The sequence below is a fragment of the Sorex araneus genome, chromosome 1 (genome assembly GCF_027595985.1).
Source record: "Sorex araneus isolate mSorAra2 chromosome 1, mSorAra2.pri, whole genome shotgun sequence".
NCBI classification, from domain to species: domain Eukaryota; kingdom Metazoa; phylum Chordata; class Mammalia; order Eulipotyphla; family Soricidae; genus Sorex; species Sorex araneus.
Genome location: NC_073302.1, coordinates 199207544 through 199226016, shown reverse-complemented (window position 1 = coordinate 199226016; position 18473 = coordinate 199207544). Strand labels below are relative to the sequence as shown.

General features: G+C 44.8%; 2 protein-coding genes across 2 annotated transcripts; both read left to right on the top strand.

Moving 5' to 3' along the window:
- The first annotated feature begins 195 nt into the window (after positions 1-195).
- On the top strand, positions 196-17370 carry LOC129404288 (zinc finger protein 429-like). Its single transcript, XM_055136317.1, is given in 3 exon segments — positions 196-358; positions 11697-11789; positions 15052-17370. A coding segment is annotated over 1 exon segment (1365 nt). The 5' UTR covers positions 196-358; positions 11697-11789; positions 15052-15497; the 3' UTR covers positions 16863-17370.
- LOC101559359 (zinc finger protein 679-like) lies at positions 2954-11803 on the top strand. The gene is made up of 3 exons (XM_012935458.2): positions 2954-3001; positions 10851-10977; positions 11697-11803. Exons 1-3 carry the CDS (start codon positions 2954-2956, stop codon positions 11801-11803), a joined length of 282 nt encoding a protein of 93 aa, XP_012790912.2.
- Positions 17371-18473: the final 1103 nt, after the last annotated feature.

Below are 18473 nucleotides of genomic sequence, written 5' to 3'. Positions count from 1 at the left end.
CTCTTCCCGCCCTCGAGCCCCGCCCCCGGCAGGCCTCTGTACTCAATCAGGGCCCAGGTCCCGCCCGGCCCCTGACCCTGCCCTGTACCCAGTCAGGACCCAGATCCTACCCCGTCCCGCCCTGGACGCCTCATCCGGGCACTGTCCGCTTAGCACCGTGATGCGACTGTGCGGAAGTGCCGCGAGATCCTGGCGCGCGCGGGCTTCCGGCGCCGCGCGTGTGGCGCTGGCGCCGCGGCGCGTCGGGACGCGGTGTACTATGCGGGTGTCCGGTTCTCCGCGCCCGGCCCCGGGCCCCGGAGCGGCGGCCGCTTCCCGGGCGGCCGGGCCGCGGTGTCGCATGGGGCCGCGCCCGCAGGTGAGGGTCCGGCCGGCCCGGGGCTCGTGCTGTGGGGCGGGCCTGCGCGGGCTCGCTTCGGCCTCAGCTGGACGCTGGGTCGTGTAGCCCGCGCGGGGGAGAACTCAGGGTCCGACGGCGGCCAGAAAGCCCCGGAGACGGCGTATTCGAGAGTCGCCCGCTCGCACGGCGAGGGCGGCGCTGTGTGAGGAGCGCTCTGGTCTCGAAGCCGAGAGTGCACCCTGAGGAGCCGGCGCGCGGGAGACGGGGCGGCTCTGGGGCTGCCGACTCCCGGGACTGCGCTGGCCTCCGGGGCTCGTCCCGTTCGGTCGACCCTGGGCTGTCCGGCGCGGGGGGGAGTGAGTGTGTCCCGAAGCCGCAGGTCCTCAGGCCTGGCCGTGCTCCTGTCAGCCTGCAGCATCTGCGGTGACATGAAATCCTGTGCGAAAACTGAGCTTTCCGGTATTCTCCAGAGATGCGTGAGAATGATCTGAGACACCTAGAGGTTTACAAAGGACATTATTATTATTATCATTATTACTATTATTAGTGCTTTTTGGGTCACTCCTGGCTCTGCACTCAGGAACCACCCCTGGCGGTGCTCAGGGGACCATATGGGATGCTGGGAATCGAACCCGAATTGGCGGCGTGCAAGGCAAACGCCCTACCCGCTGTGCTGTCGCTCCAGCCCCAACATTATAATTATTATTATTGCTATTACTTGGTGGTTTTTGTTTGGGGGTCACACCTGGCAGTGCTCAGGGCTGACTCCTGGCTCTGCGGCCAGGGATTACGCCTGTCAGATTTGGGGTACCACTTGGGGTGTTGGAGATAACACAGTGGCCGTCTGCAAGGCAAGTGCTCTATCTGCCGTACTGTCTCTGGTCCCCGTCATTACTAGTCCTGTTGTGAGCACAATGGTGTTTGCTTAAGACCATCATAGGTTATTGATTTTTGCAGTGTCTTCGCCAAGTAAGATTTTTCTGTGAGGCAGTTTTTAAAAATTTATTTTGACCCTATCAACCATAGTCACTTTTGTCTTCTGTCCACAAGAATGATATGTACCAATATGACACACTTGCCCTGTCATAGACTTTCATCCTTGACCTGATCCCACATTGTTACTCATTCACTTGTGTCTTTTTCATTAGCTGTCCGGTGGCTCCCTGCCCCTGTACTCAGCCCACTCTGTTTCTGTGTTTCAGAAACACCGCGTGTCCCTGAGTGTAGATGTGCAGAGCCTGTGGGCCCCTGAGCACCCCATCACTGGGCCCTGTGTGTGCTGTTGGGTTTCTTCTCCCGACAAGGGAGGGAGGGTTTTCCCTGCAGTCCGATACAGGTGATGCCTGCTGCTAGCAGGAATTGCAGCGCAGACATCAGTGAGAAGCGCAGGTCAGTCAGGGACTGTTGTTGTTGCAGGAGATTTATGTTTGTAATAGAGTCAGTAGTGTTGGTGAAGCATGTGCCAAGTAAAAGGAGAAGCTGGCTCTTCTTTCAGATCAAGTTCAGTCAGGAACATTCCTAAATTCCTAATCTCTGCAGGAATGTAAGGTTGCCAGTGGAAAAGTGGTGTGGTTGTTAGGGTTATGGGTGGTAGTAAGGTGGTTTGTTTCATGTTTTCAGACTTTAGTTTTACGTGCATGTTTACATATGGGAATGTGATTAGTTAAAATGCCTAGGTACATCATATATAGAAAGTAAACTAAGAAATATTTAATTAACAATTTGGGGTTGCTATTAAGGTTGGTAAGATCCTGCTGCTGGTTTTGTTCTTAAGTGATAGTTTGAGGAAATATTCTCATAGGGTCGACGTGGTGGCTTTTTTTGTGGGTGGCGGTTAGGGCCACACCCAGTAGCACTTCAGGGTTAGTCCTGGCTATATGTTCAAGCAGTTGCCCCTCCTGGTGCATATGTGGAGCTGGGAATTCATACCAGTGCCACAGGCTCCGTAGCCCCATGCAAGACAAGTGCCTTACTTCCTGTCCTGTCTCACTGGCCTACTGTGGGCTGGGGATGAATTACTTTTTAAGGCTGGAACAAGACTGACAGTGTTATAGATGAATATGAATTATATCTACTATATAGTCCATGCATATTAATGATATGAATTATTTGATTTGTGTTGTCATAGTAGGGTTATGAGTTAAAATAGCTGTTACTCACCCTGTAGATATAATAAGAAAGTGTTATTAATTATCCAGGATTGTGTTTAATGCCTTGCTCCTCTACCACAATTTATTTCTTTGTTATAGACATTTATTTCTTTATTGTTTTGGGGCACTCCTGACAGTGCTCAGGATTTACTCTTGACTGTGGTCTCAGGGATCATTCCTGTTAGTGGTTAGGGAACCATATGCAATGCTAGGGTCTAGAATTCTGTGGGTATGTTCTGATCATGTTGATTAGGCCTGGCTTCTTGTGTGACTAAGGGAGGCTGTTGAATTAAAGATATATGTGGTGCTTCAGTCACTGGAGTATAATAGCCTCATAGTTTAAAGTGTATGCATGCAGTTACTGGTGTTAGAAAATAGTGACTGCTTTTATGGCCCAAGAAATGATTGCTAACACGTCGATGGGGTAGAAGCGGGGGCAAGGCCACCCTGACTCTCTGTGTCCATGGCCACTGAGGAGAGTGTGCACCAGAGTCCTGTCATGGAGGAGGTGGTGAGGGACAAGTTGGGATGAGGTTTTCATTGCCCAGCAATCAGGGAAAATCTAGGGGCCAGTCTCTGAGAGCCTGAGTCTGCCAGCCCGCCAAGGGTCTGTGGGCTGGGGTGTGATGGTGACCCCCCTCGATCAGGAAACCAAAGCTAGAAGCTCTAACACACATAATCCTCAGACCCCATTCCCCACAATGTTCAAGTGCAAATCGCTTGTATTTCAGGGAAGTAAGGAGATTGGAACATTGTGAGTGAGGGTTGACATCTGGTACCTTATGTCCTGATGTCCTTTAGAATGGTGGAGGGGTACAGCTCGGTGCTGTCAACCGAGCCTCTATTCCTATTTTTAATAGGTCAGTGTTGTGTTCAGCTGGACATAGGCTTCTGCTGCTATGAACACGTGCAGTGCCCCAGCATATAACATTGATAAAAATGAGATACTTAAGTTCCCAGAGATAGTAAGCACCCTACCAGCTAGGTCAGTCACTTCTGCCCTGGCTCTACCCCCTAGGAGGTGGTACTGCCAGTCCTCTGGTGCTTTGGTGGAAGATGCCAGCCTACCTGGAAGCAATCCCCATGTCTTCTTCAGGTATCGAATAAAGGTGGCTCAAAAGCAGAGAATGGCCTGGAAGGAGGAAGAGTTCCTGAGGACTGAGTACTCCAGAAAGAGAGCGAACTGGCAGGCCCCTCTTGTCTTCTGTTTGGAACAGATGGCCAGAATGCCATGTGAGGATTTCTTAGATGCTTTCAAGATCAATACTCTTACTATCTTATAGGCAAGCTCTTCACATATCCCAAGGTGGGCAGTGATGCTCACTGAGTTTTTTCCATCACTGCAGTGGATTCCATCTGGTTTGCTTTAGGATCGGTGTCAAGTTTTAAAAAATAATATCACCTGTGCCCTCCCCACAAATTTTGTCTATTCTGTGTGTATCAGTGTTTTCATTCGGTCTCCTAGCTGATTTTTTAAAAAGCAATTCTATATTAAGATATTTTGGAATTTACATGAAATAGGTAAAGCCTACTTTTCCTCCTACACTTTATATATAAACACAGTGGTTTACAAAGTTGTTCATGATGATTTGTTACAGGCATTCAATATTCCAACAATTCCATCAGCATTACACCTTCCTTCCACCACTGTCTCCAACTTTCCCAAACATCCCTTATGTCTGCCCCCATAGCGGGCCCTCAGTTATTTATTTTATATTGCTTTTTATCAATAATTTTGCTAACAGAATGATCAAAAAATGTTTACTTAGAAGAAAATTAGTGTCACTTGTTGTATCTCACCATGAAGACATTAAGTCCTTGTATGAAGGATTATTAAGATGTTGTTACAGGTTAATTCTTCTGTATTGATGTTCTGTTGAGATTGTTTGCCTTCTATATTACATCACATCCAATCTGGTGTGCTACTCCTGGTTTATCAGTGTTGTAGAGTTTGATATGTCTAGAGAAGTCCAGAATTTTTAAGGGTGTTGTACACCTGGAGTTAAATTTATAACTGGGTGGTGGCTCTGGGTTGTAGGTATGATTGCCGGGACTTTTGGAAGTACTGGGAAGTAGGAGGAACCCATCCCAACTCCGAGAAAAGCCTGGAGATTGTAATCACAAACCCCACATACCTGAGTTTTTTCAGCAGGTTAATTTCTGAGTGAGGTCCTAACCTGAGTCAGTGGAATCTGTCTGGGGGCATGGTGGCGATTTTGGAATTTGGGAGCAGTTGGCTGCCTGTGCTCTATTTGGGCGAACCCTGGGCTGACTGGCCCCCCTCTGGGGTGTGTCCCAGCTGATTTTAGCCAGACTGACACAGGAAGCACATGGCCTCCTAAGTAATTTATTGGTTGAGTTCATTCAGCTTTTGATCCAGTGGGAGTTAGCTGAGTTTGCTCTGTGTGAGTTTATTAGAGAGGTCATTGGAGCCCTGTCATCCCATTGCTCATCGATTTGTTCAAGCAGCACCAGTAACGTCTCTCATTGAGAGACTTATTGTTACTGGTTTTGGCATATCCAATACACATGGGTAGCTTGCCAGGCTCTGCCGTGTGGGCTCCATACTCTCAGTAGCTTGCCGGGCTCTCCAAGAGGGGCGAAGGAATTGAACACGGGTTGAAGCCCACATTCTTTAAAAGAGAATTCCTGGAGATATGTGGCAGGACACAGCACGTGAGTGTAGGAAGAGATAGCTGTGTTTTATTTCCACATAAAACCTTATTTCTGAACCACTCTAGGACCTTTTAGCTTTCCCGGCTGCCTCTGAGTGCAAGTGGCAGAGCAGGCAAAGAGGATGTGTTTACACTTTCTTGGGGACTCAAAGCTAATTCTTCAGGATAATATCTGAGTGGGGAATCAGCCACGTGAGGAGTAGGAAGGACTGGAGGTGCTCGTTCCGCAGTTGGTCCTTCTACCTTCCTTTTGAAATGCCATTGACTTCTACCTTGCAAACATTTATTTCTTCTGATGTTCCTGCCAAGTGAGTATATTTGAACCTCTTTCCCAGTGATTATAAAGTCAGACTTTTTTATTTTTGTGGGTGGTGTTGGTCCAGGAGTAAGTCCTGTGGTGCTTAGGACTTGCTGCTTAGAGATCATTCCCGACAGGGTTCAGGGACCATTAGAGTGCGGGGGATTAAACCTGGGTGGGTTGCATGCATGGCAAGTGCCCAACCTATTCTGTCCTCAAAGTCTGCCCTTTTTGTTCCATGGGGGCCACACCTGGCAGTGATTCTCGGCTATTCTGGTGCTGGGGACCAAAGTGGGCTTCCCACATGCAACACATGTACAGGTCAGTTAAAAAAAGAAAAAAATCATGTAGTAATAATGGTTTACAAGACCACAAATGATTACATGATTCCAGGATGCAGTGCTAGCATGCCCACAGCCATAGTGCCAGGCTTTCAGGACAGGATTATAACCGCAGATTTGTGGGCAGAATCCAGTGGTTTGTCTTCTGTGAACATTCTCTTTCCTTGCTGTGTCTTAATACACCATCATAAGTGAGATCGTCTGGTTTATGCGTTTTTCTCTCTTTGACTTATTTGCTCAGTTGTTGCTGTGATTTTTCTCTTTGATTTTTCTCTTTTAGTTATGTGTTTTCTTTTGCATATAGAGTTGCAGCGTAGCTTGCATACAGAAATGCAATAGAGTTATGCATATAGCCACTATTTCCTTGTTTATTTTCTGTCTGCTTATCTGATCCCTGGTGAGAATAAATTTCTAAAAGTCAACTCGGGCTAGAGAGATAGTATAGCAGGTAGGGCACTTGCCTTGCAAGCATCTGGCCTGGGTTTAGTCTCCAGCAACTCATACAGTTTCTCAAACCCTATCAGGAGTAATTCCTGATTGCAAAGCCAGGAGTAACCCCTGAGCACACCAAACATGGTCCCCACCACTCCAGAAAGGTCTGTTTAATTTATGTGCTGCTGGTTATATCTCTTTGCATTTGAATTAATAGTCTTTTATATATGTATTTGTATATACTGTCCTACTCTGCCTTTTGATTAGCAAGTTTTGGCCACTGACATTCAGTTAAATATTGGTTTAAATATTACCATTTTCAATATCTATTTGAGGTTTTAGTAAAGTCTATGTTCCTTCCCCCCACTATTCTCCTTACATTCATACCTGCACTTTTGGTGGTGATTTTAATTTCCGACTTCTCTTTTTGAAAATGACTGTGTGGTTTCAGTGCTATGTCTTTTAGCTTTATATTGGAAGCAAGTGCATGCCTGGTTCATTTTTTATTCACTTGGGGGTCCACATCCAGAGCAGGAGTTCTGGTTCCTTGTTTGGGTGTCACATGAAACTGTAGTGTCCTCATTCTGGGAATCTCCTTTCCTTGGTTTGTGAAAGTTCTCAACACATATTCTTCCAAATCATCATCATCATCATCTTTTCTCTAATAATAGTAATTATCTTCTGTCACTGTTCCACTGTTCCGGGCCTGTGGTGACCCCAGGGTCCCTGGGTCCATTCAGGGCTGATCACCATCCCCTCAGGAGGCCAACAGTGACAGAACAATGAAGGAACGGAGGCCACCAGGCTGGTTGGTAATCAGTGGCCATTTATTCAAGTTTCACAGTGTTAGTTATAGAGAAATCACGAGGGTTTAGGGGTAGCAATTACACAAAGGTGTGGTTGAACATTATCATAAACAATGAACAGATACAAAGCCCTTCCTTCAGGGAAAGTTCTTCTGGGAGGCCCACCCAAGGACAGAATCTCATCTAAGTGCTCAGCACTCTAGATTCCTGCTAGGAGATCTGCTCTGGAATTCCATCTGAGGGCATATTGCTTTCTCCTTTCTTTAGCCAGTATCCACTTAGAGTCATCTTAAATTTACTTCCTAATAACCTTTCTAGTCATTTTATATGGATACAGTAAGAGATATATTAAGCTTAAAGGGTGGCTCTTCCTGGGGACATCTTGCTATATATATCCCAGACTACAATCCTCAGGACAAGTTAGTCTTTCCTAACCCCAGCAGGTCCTATTCAGTTACTTCTTTTTTGCGTCATGACAGAGTTAGTTCTATGACTGTGCTTTTAACATGCTTTATGGCACTTGCCTGTCCCTTTTCAATGCCAGCATAGCTTATGGCTTGTCCTGGATCCATCCAGGTCCCTCGCTAGGACCCTCCTTTTGGAGTCAGTCACCCCAAGGGGACATTGAAGAAGTGCAGCACATTGCTGGGTGCTGGATCAGTTCTTGGCTGCCTGCTCCGGAATAAAGAACCCATGGTGTCTGGACTTGCTGAAGCCTTTGTGAGGGTAGGAACTATCTTCCAGCCTGTATGACTGGCCAGCCACTGTGGCAGGCTGCTTGGAGACTCGGACATTCAACTTCCGGCTGCACATGCAATTGTTGTCGGGGTGGGTGGTTGCCAGGCTGCTGTGGCACTCTGCTTTTCATGAATTTGACCTCCACGTTGCTGCACTGACAGAAGATCTTAAAGACTTGATCACAGTTCCTCTCAGACTGATCATGCAGTAGACCATGAGCACAGGGCTGTCACATTAGGGCTATATTCAGAGGGTGTGGGGGGCGGGCAGTGCCAGGCTCCACCCTTCATATTGTGGTGAGAACTGCTAGCCCTCATGGGAATGGCAGTGGGGCCCTCCGTATTCTCAAAGGGCTGTCCCAGGAGAGGGAGCTATCTTCTGTGTTTGTTAGGGTTGCTTCCAGGATCACCTTGTCCACTGAGGTTGGGGTCAGTGTAGCCCCAACTACCCTGATCGCTCTTGAACAAGTTGAAGTATGCTGACTTGATTGAGTTTGAGTCCAACAGCCAAAATTGGTGTTTGCCCCATTGACGAGACCTTGGTTCCAGGGCACTGCATGGGCTATGCATGGGCTCAGATTGTCCCATGGCCCGGACTCCTTCCTTCTGAGAATGACAGTTCTCTGAGCCACAGGGGCACAATAGTGTATTGAACACCTGCAGTAATGGAATAGATGGGGTTCAAGATGGGAAAGAGAAGCACACTGGAGAACTCAAGGAGTCATCTGGGTGCCCAGGGCGTAGATCTGGCTGGGCAGCAGCCAGCAATGTTGGTCTGGTTGTTGACTAGGCAGCTCACAATGCTTCATGTCCCAAGACAACATCTTCACATCCCCAAAGCTTGTCTTTATGGGTGTCACTATCACAGAGCTGATGGTTGCAGATTCCTCCAGACCTCTATCAGGTCAGCTTCCACCACACCATCATTCAGGCCCCTGGCGTGGTCAGCTGGTGAGGAGGGAGTTGTCCAGGTCATTGTAGCTCTCCCTCCCTTCACCGCTTGCCACCACCTCCATGCTGGTTGCCTGGTCGGTGGCACTGTCCCCTTGAGCTGCTTAGGACTCAAGCACCCTCACTGTCACCCCACGGCTATTTCCACCATCACCCCCCACTACCTCCTCTGCTCCAGCCACTGATGCAGCTTCTGTCTCCTTTCTCTTCTGTGCCTGCTTTGGTGTGAATGTTTCTCTGTGACGATCTGTTCAACTTTGAGGGTATCTTCAGGTTTAAAAACTTGTCATGGGTGCTAGAGCAATAGTACAGCAGGGAGAGTGTTTGCCTTGCATGAAGCTGACCCGAGTTTGATCCCTAGCATCCCATATGGTCCCCCAAGCACCTCCAGTAGTAATTCCTGAGTGTAGAACCAGGAGTAGCCTCTGAGCATTGCCAGGTGTGACCCCCCCCCCCAAAAAAAGCAAAAAATAAAATAAAAACTTATCATGGACTTTTCTACTCTAGAGAAGCCTGTGTTCTTGCTTGAACACCCCTCTCTCTCTCTCTTCCTTTTCTCTCTTTCCTTTCTCTCCTCTCTCTTCTCTCCCATCACTCTTATCTGAACGATTTCTTTCAATAAAAACTATTTAGAGCTGGAGAGATAGTGTAGTGGGTAGGGCACTAGCCTTGCTTGCATATGATCTGAGCACTGCCAGGTGTGACCTTAAAATATTTTAATCCCACACATTGGTGGTGGAGAATGTGCACTGGTGGAGGGATGGGTGCTTGATCATTGTATGACTGAAACAAACATGAAAACTTTGTAACTATCTCATAGTGATTCAATTTTTAAAAATCCCACAATAAAAAGATTTGTGTCATGAACAGGGAGATTGTTCAGGGGTTCCAAGGAACCTGGTTTTGGTCCCTCATGCCTCCTACACCAGGACCAATAGGAGTAATTTGGGGATCCCCAAGCACCATGGGGTTACCCAGGTGCACTCCAGCTGTGTGAGACTGAGTTGCAGCTTTGAGCTATGTGGGCTGATTGCTGGCACTCACTGTGCCTCAGACCCTTTCCATTTTTGATGGTTCTGCCTTATTTAGAGGTCACTGATTTCTGACGTGTTATTCTGTTCTTAACCATGTCTGTTGTACTTGGTGGTTTGGTGCTGTGTTCTTAGCTCAGTATTGTTAGATTTTCCCACATATTAGCTTGTTCAAGCTTTCTTGATGGATCAGTTCTTTCTCTTGATGGAAAGTTCAAGCTTTTGTTCATGATTTTTTTTGTCTCACCAAGCATCATTGGTATTGTGGCCTGTAAAGGAAATTATGGCCTATAAATCCAGGCCTATAAAACCTATAAAACTGGCTTGGCTCCGATAATGTCCTTGGGATTGTTCTCTGGCTCTGATCTTCGTCCATCAGAGTGGAGAGCCTGTCCTTGATTGTGTTTGGTGCTTTGGGGAAATCTGAGGCAAGGTTGTGGAGGGGACTTGGTGTTCAGGGTGGCAGCTGGTGCTCTCTTGGACTCCTGGTTGTCTAGCAGTGACTGTATCACTAAAGTGAAGGAGGATCTTGCTGGGACTCACAGTGAGTCTGAAGGCAGCTGTGTTGTCTCTGTCTAGGGGACCTGGCAGTGGCTCTGGGCATAAGCAAATCTAGCACCTACAAGTGTCTGGGGCACGTGGCAACAGCTACAACACTGAGATGACACCCACTGAAACTGACCTGTGATGCATGGTCACAGGCACTTGGTCCGTCTTGGGGCAGCAAACACAGCCTGGGCTGTAAGCAAAGGTTTAATATTGTGGGCACTGGGGCTATGTGTGTCCCAGTTTCCAGCAGGCCAGGTCAGCAGTCAGGAGTGTGTGCTCACAAGAACACAGGGCCTACCTCTTGTCGAGTCCAGATATACCCCGTAGAGCGCTGGATCACAGGTGCCTGATAGCCAGAAGGTCGCTGCAGCTGCACAGATTGAGCAGTGCCTAGGGAAGCTGTCCCAGAGGTTGTAGTGGAGACTGTGACCTCAGGCGTTGAGCATATCCCCCTTGAATAGAGATTGTGACCTCAGGTGTCGAGCATGCCCCTGAGGCTCCCATGCTAGAGACCTGATAAATGCTTCTTTTCAATTTTAGAAACCATTGACATTCAGGGATGTGGCCATAGAGTTCTCTCTGGAGGAGTGGGAATGCCTGGACCAGTCCCAGCAAGATTTGTACAGGGATGTGATGTTAGAGAACTATGGACACCTGGTTTCCTTGGGTGAGGAAAACTTTCTTCCAGAATTCCTAATTCCACCCCTCTACTACTCTGTGGACAGTTTCTGGGTGCTTCTTTAAATATTACAATATTTATATATTTATATAAATTACAATATTTATATATTACAATAGGTCCTTGCTTTAAAGTAAACAATCGGGGGTTGTGAGTATAGAAGACAAAGTTTTATAAGTGCCATCATGAATTTTGACTTTTCCCTTAGTAGCAATTTTAGGAAATCCATGACGTGTAAGCATTGATATCCATAACTCAAATCCAGATTTCAACTTTTTTTTTTTGATTCAGTGGTATTAGAAGTGAAACTCAGGACTCAATATTGTAAATACTCACAAGTATAGTAAAGGTGCACTCAGAAAAAAGTGTATCTTGATAAATACGTTTCTAAAATATACCATATTCTTTCTTCTTTTCTGGCAACTCACTATATTGCAATGTAAGAACCTGAAAGTAAAATAATTTCCTTTTCTGGGAGCCAGAGCAATAGTCCAGGGAATAAGGTGCCTGCCATGCATTTGGCTGACCTCTGCTCCATCCCCAGAAAACATGGTCCCCTGGTACTTCCAGTACTGCCATCCCCCCTCCATTCCCCCCCACACGCACACAGCGACAAGTATAGTTCCTCAGCACTGCCGGATATGGTCCCGGAACCCTCAAAATAGAGAAATGCACATAAAAACAATTTTCCCTTTTCTAATAAACAGGTCTCACTGTATCTAAGCCATACCTGATCACCTTACTGGAACAAAATCAGGAGCCCTGGAACTTTAAGAGAGAGAAGGTGGCCAGACACCCAGGTAGGTGGGACTGAGTAAAGCACCATGTGAGAGACCAAAGTGGAACAGGAAACCAGACCTTTAAAGTACAGTTTGGAAGTACTTCAGCGGAAGAGTTTTGTGAAATTCCTAATTTTTTCTCCTCAGTTACTGATCTTGCTGGCACTGTCGAGTTCCTGAGCAGCCCTCTCTTCCCCTCCCATCATGTCCGGATCCTCCTTGCTCCTGTGAGGATCAAAGTTCTCTCTTGAACTCCTGTTCTCCATGACCTGTCTGCTCACCCGTTGCCTTTGAGACCTGAGAAGATGTGTCCATTCTAGTGAACTATGCATTAAGGTGTTCTCGCACAACCTCAGAATGTGGAATGGGAATGGTGGAAATAGAGATTTGGTGCAGAAATCCCTAAAACTCTGGAGGTGAATTTCCATATTCGTCACCATAGAATTTCTAGTTTTATGTGTACTTTAAATTGATTTTATTTTATTCATTTATTTATAGCAGGGAAGGGGGGTGAATCATAACCTGGCTATGCTCAGGGCTTCCTTCTGACTCTCCTCAGGGATCACTCCTGGCAGTGCTTGGGGACTGTGTGTGGTGCTGAGGTGGAGGTGAGTGCCAGGCTGGTGGGTGTCTGAACCTGGGTGTCTGTGTTCAGGGAAGCTCTTTAGCCCCTGTACAATTCTCCCAGCCTTAGTCTATAGAGACTAAACAAGTCTCCACAGTGCCAGATTTAGTAGTTTCATAATGGTATAAAGCATCTCATTAAATGAAAAAATACAATCTATGTGACTTAAAATCTTATAATTATGTGTACTAATGCTATATATGTACATTTGCTTTGGGGGCCCACACCTGGCAGTGCTCAGGGCTTACTCCTGGCTCTGTGCTCAGGATCACCCCTGCTGGACTTTGAGGACCATAGAGGCTGCTTGGGATCAAAATCTGGCTGGCCACGTGAAAGGCAAGCACCTTGCTTGTTGCACTGTCTCTCCGGCTGTAACAGTAAAAATTTTAAACTTTATGCTGCCACTTCTTAAAGGGTAAAGGAGTTAAATATTTCTTCACCTCTTTTGGTTGACTAAAAACGTACTCTGAAGTGATGGACTTCAAGGGTTTTTTCTGGGGCAGTATAATGTGAGAGTCCCAAGATGTGGTGCTCCAAGAGCCCTCTGGGATTAGCCAGTGCTGTCCCCTGGTGTTTGGGGGCCTTCCTGGGTGACTTGGTGGTGCCAGGGCCAACTGGGGTCAGCCATCTATCAGGCACATGCTTAACCCCCGTAAATCTTTTTAGCCTCTTTTATCATTCAAAGAATATTCTTGAAGAATAGTTTTATTGTATTTTTGGTTGAAATTTTTTTTGTTATATTTAAAATTATATACACTTTACCATACAAAGTTGTTGCTGAACACCTTGGTGATAGTATTACAGACACTCTCTTCTGTTAGATTAATTGCATTTCTATTATTTCATTATTCTCCTTTTTGCTTGTGTCTTTTTTGCTTTTTTGCTTGCTTTTGACATTCACTTTCAATCCATTGCACTTTTGAATATGTATATTTATTTCCTAACATGTGAGATGTTTAATCAAATTACTCTTTATTGAGTTTTCTCTTTCCTATTTTTCTCTCCTCCTTGTAATATATTTATTACAAATATATTGCCATACTTATGGTGTCTTTGATCCCTTTTGGTGTTTTTCAAATATCCCCAGTAGTTGTTTTACTCCACTAACAGTTTGTATTATTCTCACATTTTCTACTCCTGCTTTCTATTATTATTTACCCTTTGTAAAATTTTTAAAAAATTTACTTATTCTTCGTCTCCCAATTTTTATTTCATAATTTTTATATTTTCTGTTTCACTAATAATTTTATACTAAACATGCATAATTCCTTTATTTTTGTTCAAGCCATCTTTTCACATCATTCAGAATCTTCAGAATAATCTTCAGTTATTTGTTATGTTGTGTGTTCATAGTTCTGCGTGTTGTAACTGTAATAATAATTTATTTTGTTCCTTTTAGCCATGATGCTATGCTTCTTTGTAAGAGTTTTATATTTATTTCCAACTGTTGAATCTGCTCTTACCCAGAGGTGAAGTGGGTGGGCAGAGGTTGAATCTGCATGGGTCTACTACCAGCTGTAGATCCAGTATTGTGTTTGGTTTTGAACTTTTATGGACACTTGAGAATGTTAAGAGCAGACCTGTTTTCCATTCCCAAACCTTCTTTTATAGAACAGCAGAGGCAGTCAATATTCTGTGTCCTCACAACGAGTTCTTGGAATGAGTTGTTTGGTGTTTCTGTATTTCAGTTTAGGTACTGACCAGTTTCCTTATTCTGAGCACAGAATCTTACCTCCTTGTTGGCTTGTTTTAGCACTGCATAGTCTCTAAGAAAGGCTCAGTATTGTCTTAGTGGCTAGACATCTATGATATACTTTCATTTTTTTATATTTTATTTTTTATGCAAAGTAGATCTGAGTATCTTAATTAAGTGCCCAGAAATTCAGGTCACTGAACACAAAAACCACTATAACTTTTTGTCCTGAAAGAAAACTGAATTGTGCATTTTCTCTTAATTTTCTTCTTTGTGGTGGGGAGGGATCTGGGTCACACCTGGCGAAGGTCAGGGCTTACTCCTGACTTTGTGCTCAGGTATTATCCTGGTGGTGCTCTGGGGACCATATGGGGTGCTGGAGATCAAATCTGGTACAGCTGTGTGCAAGGCAAGCATCCTGCTTGCTGTACTAACTCTCCAGCCCTGGGTTAGACATTATCTCACAATTGTTCAGTAGTGTTGAAGGGAAGAGTGAGCAGGTATAAGGGGCAAATGTGGCACATTCCCCCACCTCTCACCCCCCCCTCCCATTCAGCATGTCTATTTCATTCAGTTCTTCCTGAAGTTGCCTTTCTTTCCTAGCTGGCATCTAGTCATTTCACAAATGTTTTTTCAATAATTATTAATTTGATATCTCTCAGAAGTGTGGAATTTCATTGTTGTATTAATGACACCTGCACTCAGTATTTACTTTTTTTCCTTTTCTTTTTTCTGGGTTTTGGGCCACAGCTGTCTCTTACTCAGGGATCACTTCTGGTGGGGCTTGGGGGATCATATATGGTGCTGGTGATCGAGTCCAGGTTGGCTGTGTACAGCAAGGTGCTCTCCCACTGTATAATCAATCTGGCCCCGGTATTTACTTCTGTATATGTGATTTCACAGCTTATGAAGCGATAGTGTTGTGAGTGATGCAGTCTGATATGTTTTTCTGTTTGTTTCCGTAGGTATTTCTTACAACACCCAGAGCTCGTCAGACATTGATGGTTCACTCCCCAAAGGACTATTGAGATTTGGAAGCTGCAGTCCTAAAAACTTACCCTTAGTGAAAGACTGGAAATGTGAAGTGGGGAATGAATGGCAAATTGGACGTTATGATGGACATAACAAAATTGGGATAATTACCACCAAAAATAATTCAGTATATAATTCATCTAGGAAAGAACCTGATGTAAGTGCAGTTGTTTCTGTAGAGAAATGTGTTTCTGTAAGCAAAAACCCTCATGAATCTTCTAAACATTCATGTTTTCTAAAAAAGAAATTGGAATGTCTGCAAAGTCAGCTGGTCCATTCTGTATATAAGCATTCAAACTATCAGAAATATGGGATCGCATTAAACATTAATTATGATGTTTCTGAGTATCAGAATTCCAGAAATGAAGAAAAAACTTTTATGTATGATCAAATTGGAAAATCTTCAAAATTAATTCTACATCAAAGAGTTTATACTGGAGAGAAACCTTATAAATGCAAACACTGTGGAAAAACCTTTCACCAGAGATCACATCTCAATCAGCATCTAAGATTTCATATCAGAGTTAAGTGTCACCGATGCAAAAAAGCTAGCAAAGCCTTTATATCCTGCTTTGAACTTTCTGTCCATCAGAGAATACATACTGGAGAGAAGTGTTGCAGAACTGAAGAATGTGGGAAACCCTTTCATTGGCATTCACACCTGACTCAGACTCAGCACCAGAAAACCCATTCTGGGGAGAAAGCTTACAAATGTGAAGAATGTGGCAAAGCTTTTAAACGCCATTCATCACTTATTCAACATCAGAGAATTCACTCTGGGGAGAAACCTTACAGGTGTGAAGAATGTGGCAAAGCCTTTAATCATTCAGGTATTACTCGACATAAGAGAATTCATTCTGGGGAGAAACCTTACAAATGTGAAGAGTGTGGAAAAGCCTTCAATCAGCATTCACACCTGACACAGCACCAGAGAATTCATTCTGGGGAGAAACCTTGCAGATGTGAAGAATGTGGCAAAGCTTTCAAACGCCATTCATCACTTATTCAACATCAGAGAATTCACTCTGGGGAGAAACCTTACAGGTGTGAAGAATGTGGCAAAGCCTTTAATCATTCAGATATTACTCGACATAAGAGAATTCATTCTGGGGAGAAACCTTACAAATGTGAAGAGTGTGGAAAAGCCTTCAATCAGCATTCACACCTGACACAGCACCAGAGAATTCATTCTGGGGAGAAGCTTTACAAATGTGAGGAATGTGGCAAAGCCTTCAATCAACGCTCCCATGTTACTCAGCACCAGAGGATTCATTCTGGGGAGAAACCTTACAAATGTGAGGAATGTGGCAAAGCCTTCAATCAGTATTCAAATTATATGCAACATCAGAGAATTCATTCTGGGGAGAAACTTTACAAATGTGAAGAATGTGGCAAGGCCTTTAATCAGCATTCATCTCTTACTAGACATCAGAGAATTCATCTAGGGGAGAAACCATACAAATGTGAAGAATGTGGAAAAGCTTTTAATCAAAGTTCAGATCTGACTCGACATCAGAGAATTCATTCTGGGGAGAAACCTTACAAATGTGAAGAGTGCGGCAAAGCCTTCAATCAGCATTCACACCTGACTCAACACCAGAGAATTCATTTAGGCGAGAAGCCTTATAAATGTGAAGAATGTGGCAAAGCCTTCAGTCAAAGTTCAGATCTGAACCGACATCAGAGAATTCATTCTGATCAAAAACCTTACAATTGAAAAGAAGGAGGCAAAACCTTCATTTGACATTCACATGTTAACTGAGATCATTGATTCTAGCGAGGACCCTAATAAAAACAGAGAATGTTATAAAACTGTTGACCAGAATTACAGCCTTAAGTCAGTACACAGTAGAGAGAATCCCTCTTAATGTATGAAAGATGAATGAAATTTATGAAATTGTACAAAATAAATTTGCTGCAGTTGAGATGCCATTTTAAATACTGTAAACTATTATAGGTAATGAAGATTGTGGAAACAATTTAAAATCAAGTCTAAATATTGACATAAATATATGTTGAAAGAGTTTTAATAGAGCCTAGAAGAAAAAACACTGTTCAGATCTTGTTCTCACTCAAAATATGTATAAACATAAGACTTGGAAGTTGATCATTTGCTACTGTGCTTTACAGGATCAAGAAAATTAACTTTAGGAAAGTATTATGTTTCATTTTATATTCTCTAGATGGTTTGAAAGATGTCATTACTGTAATTCAATTTTTTTAAATATAAATGTATTTATTTTTTAATTGGATCACAGTGAGATTCATGGTTAAAAAGTTGTTCATATTGGGTTTCAGTCATACGATGTTCCTACACCCGTCCCTTTACTAGTGTACATTTCCCAATTCAATTTTTCAAATCATGTTATACTGTTTAATATCTCACACTTTGAGAAATGCCCTCCCTTTTAGTTGCAATGAATTTGCATCAGTTTTTTAAAGAAGACTGATGGCAAATTATACGTATGATGTATAGATGAAATCTGTATGGAGATGCTACTTAGGGTAGATGTAATATCACGCTATTAGTAGTCCATAGATAAGTGCCTAGTATGTAATCTTTGCGTTATGATGAGAGCCACGGACTGAAAGATTACTGCAAGGCTGCAGACAGGCTTTGCATACAGGAGCCGCAGTTCCGTCCCAGTACTTCGTGTTGCCCCAGCACCGTACGTTTCCCCAGCACCATATTAGAAGTAGCCTCCAGTCACCACTTTCTGTGGCCCAACAAAACACTTCTTAAGACTAAAAGGAGGGGCTGGAGCAATAGCACAGTTGGTAGGGTGTTTGCCTTGCACACGGCCCACCCAGATTCGATTCCCAGCATCTCATATGGTCTCCCCTGCCCCCAGCACCGCCAGGAGTGATTCCTGAGTGCAGAGCCAGGAGTACCCCTGTGCATCGCAGGGTGTGACCCAAAAAAAGCAAACAAAAAAAAAGTAAAAGGAGGCCTTATGACTCCGGGCTGCCACTCTTTGGCCAAGGTGAGCCTTGGCATCCTCCCAACCCAGCCGGCCCAGCCGTCAGCCAGGTCCATCGGGTGGCATTGGGGGTTGTGGAAAGGTCGTGCCATGGCCTACAGGGCTGGGCAGGACAGCCTGAGGGACCCTGGGACCTGCTGCTGAATGTCTCGCTGACAGCCCGAGGGAGTCAGCATGTGGCTCTGGGGATCTTCCCCTGGAGGGTGTGGTTTCTTCTGTGTCCAAAATGCCAACATTCCTGGGGTGTTGGGGGGGGTACAGGCAGGGAGTCCAGACACATCCTGGGGCGCTGTCCCTGGGCACCAACCCCTGCTTCAGTGTGACACCCTCATCCTGATCCCCACTGCCTGCAAGTCGGGCCTGGGAGGGGACTG

Coding starts and splice junctions, on each gene's coding strand:
- LOC101559359 (XM_012935458.2), top strand. CDS start 2,954: ATGGCCACTGAGGAGAGTGTGCACCAGAGTCCTGTCATGGAGGAGGTG. Junction 3,002..10,850: donor GTCCTGTCATGGAGGAGGTG/GTGAGGGACAAG, acceptor TTTCAATTTTAG/AAACCATTGACATTCAGGGA. Junction 10,978..11,696: donor TGGACACCTGGTTTCCTTGG/GTGAGGAAAACT, acceptor TCTAATAAACAG/GTCTCACTGTATCTAAGCCA.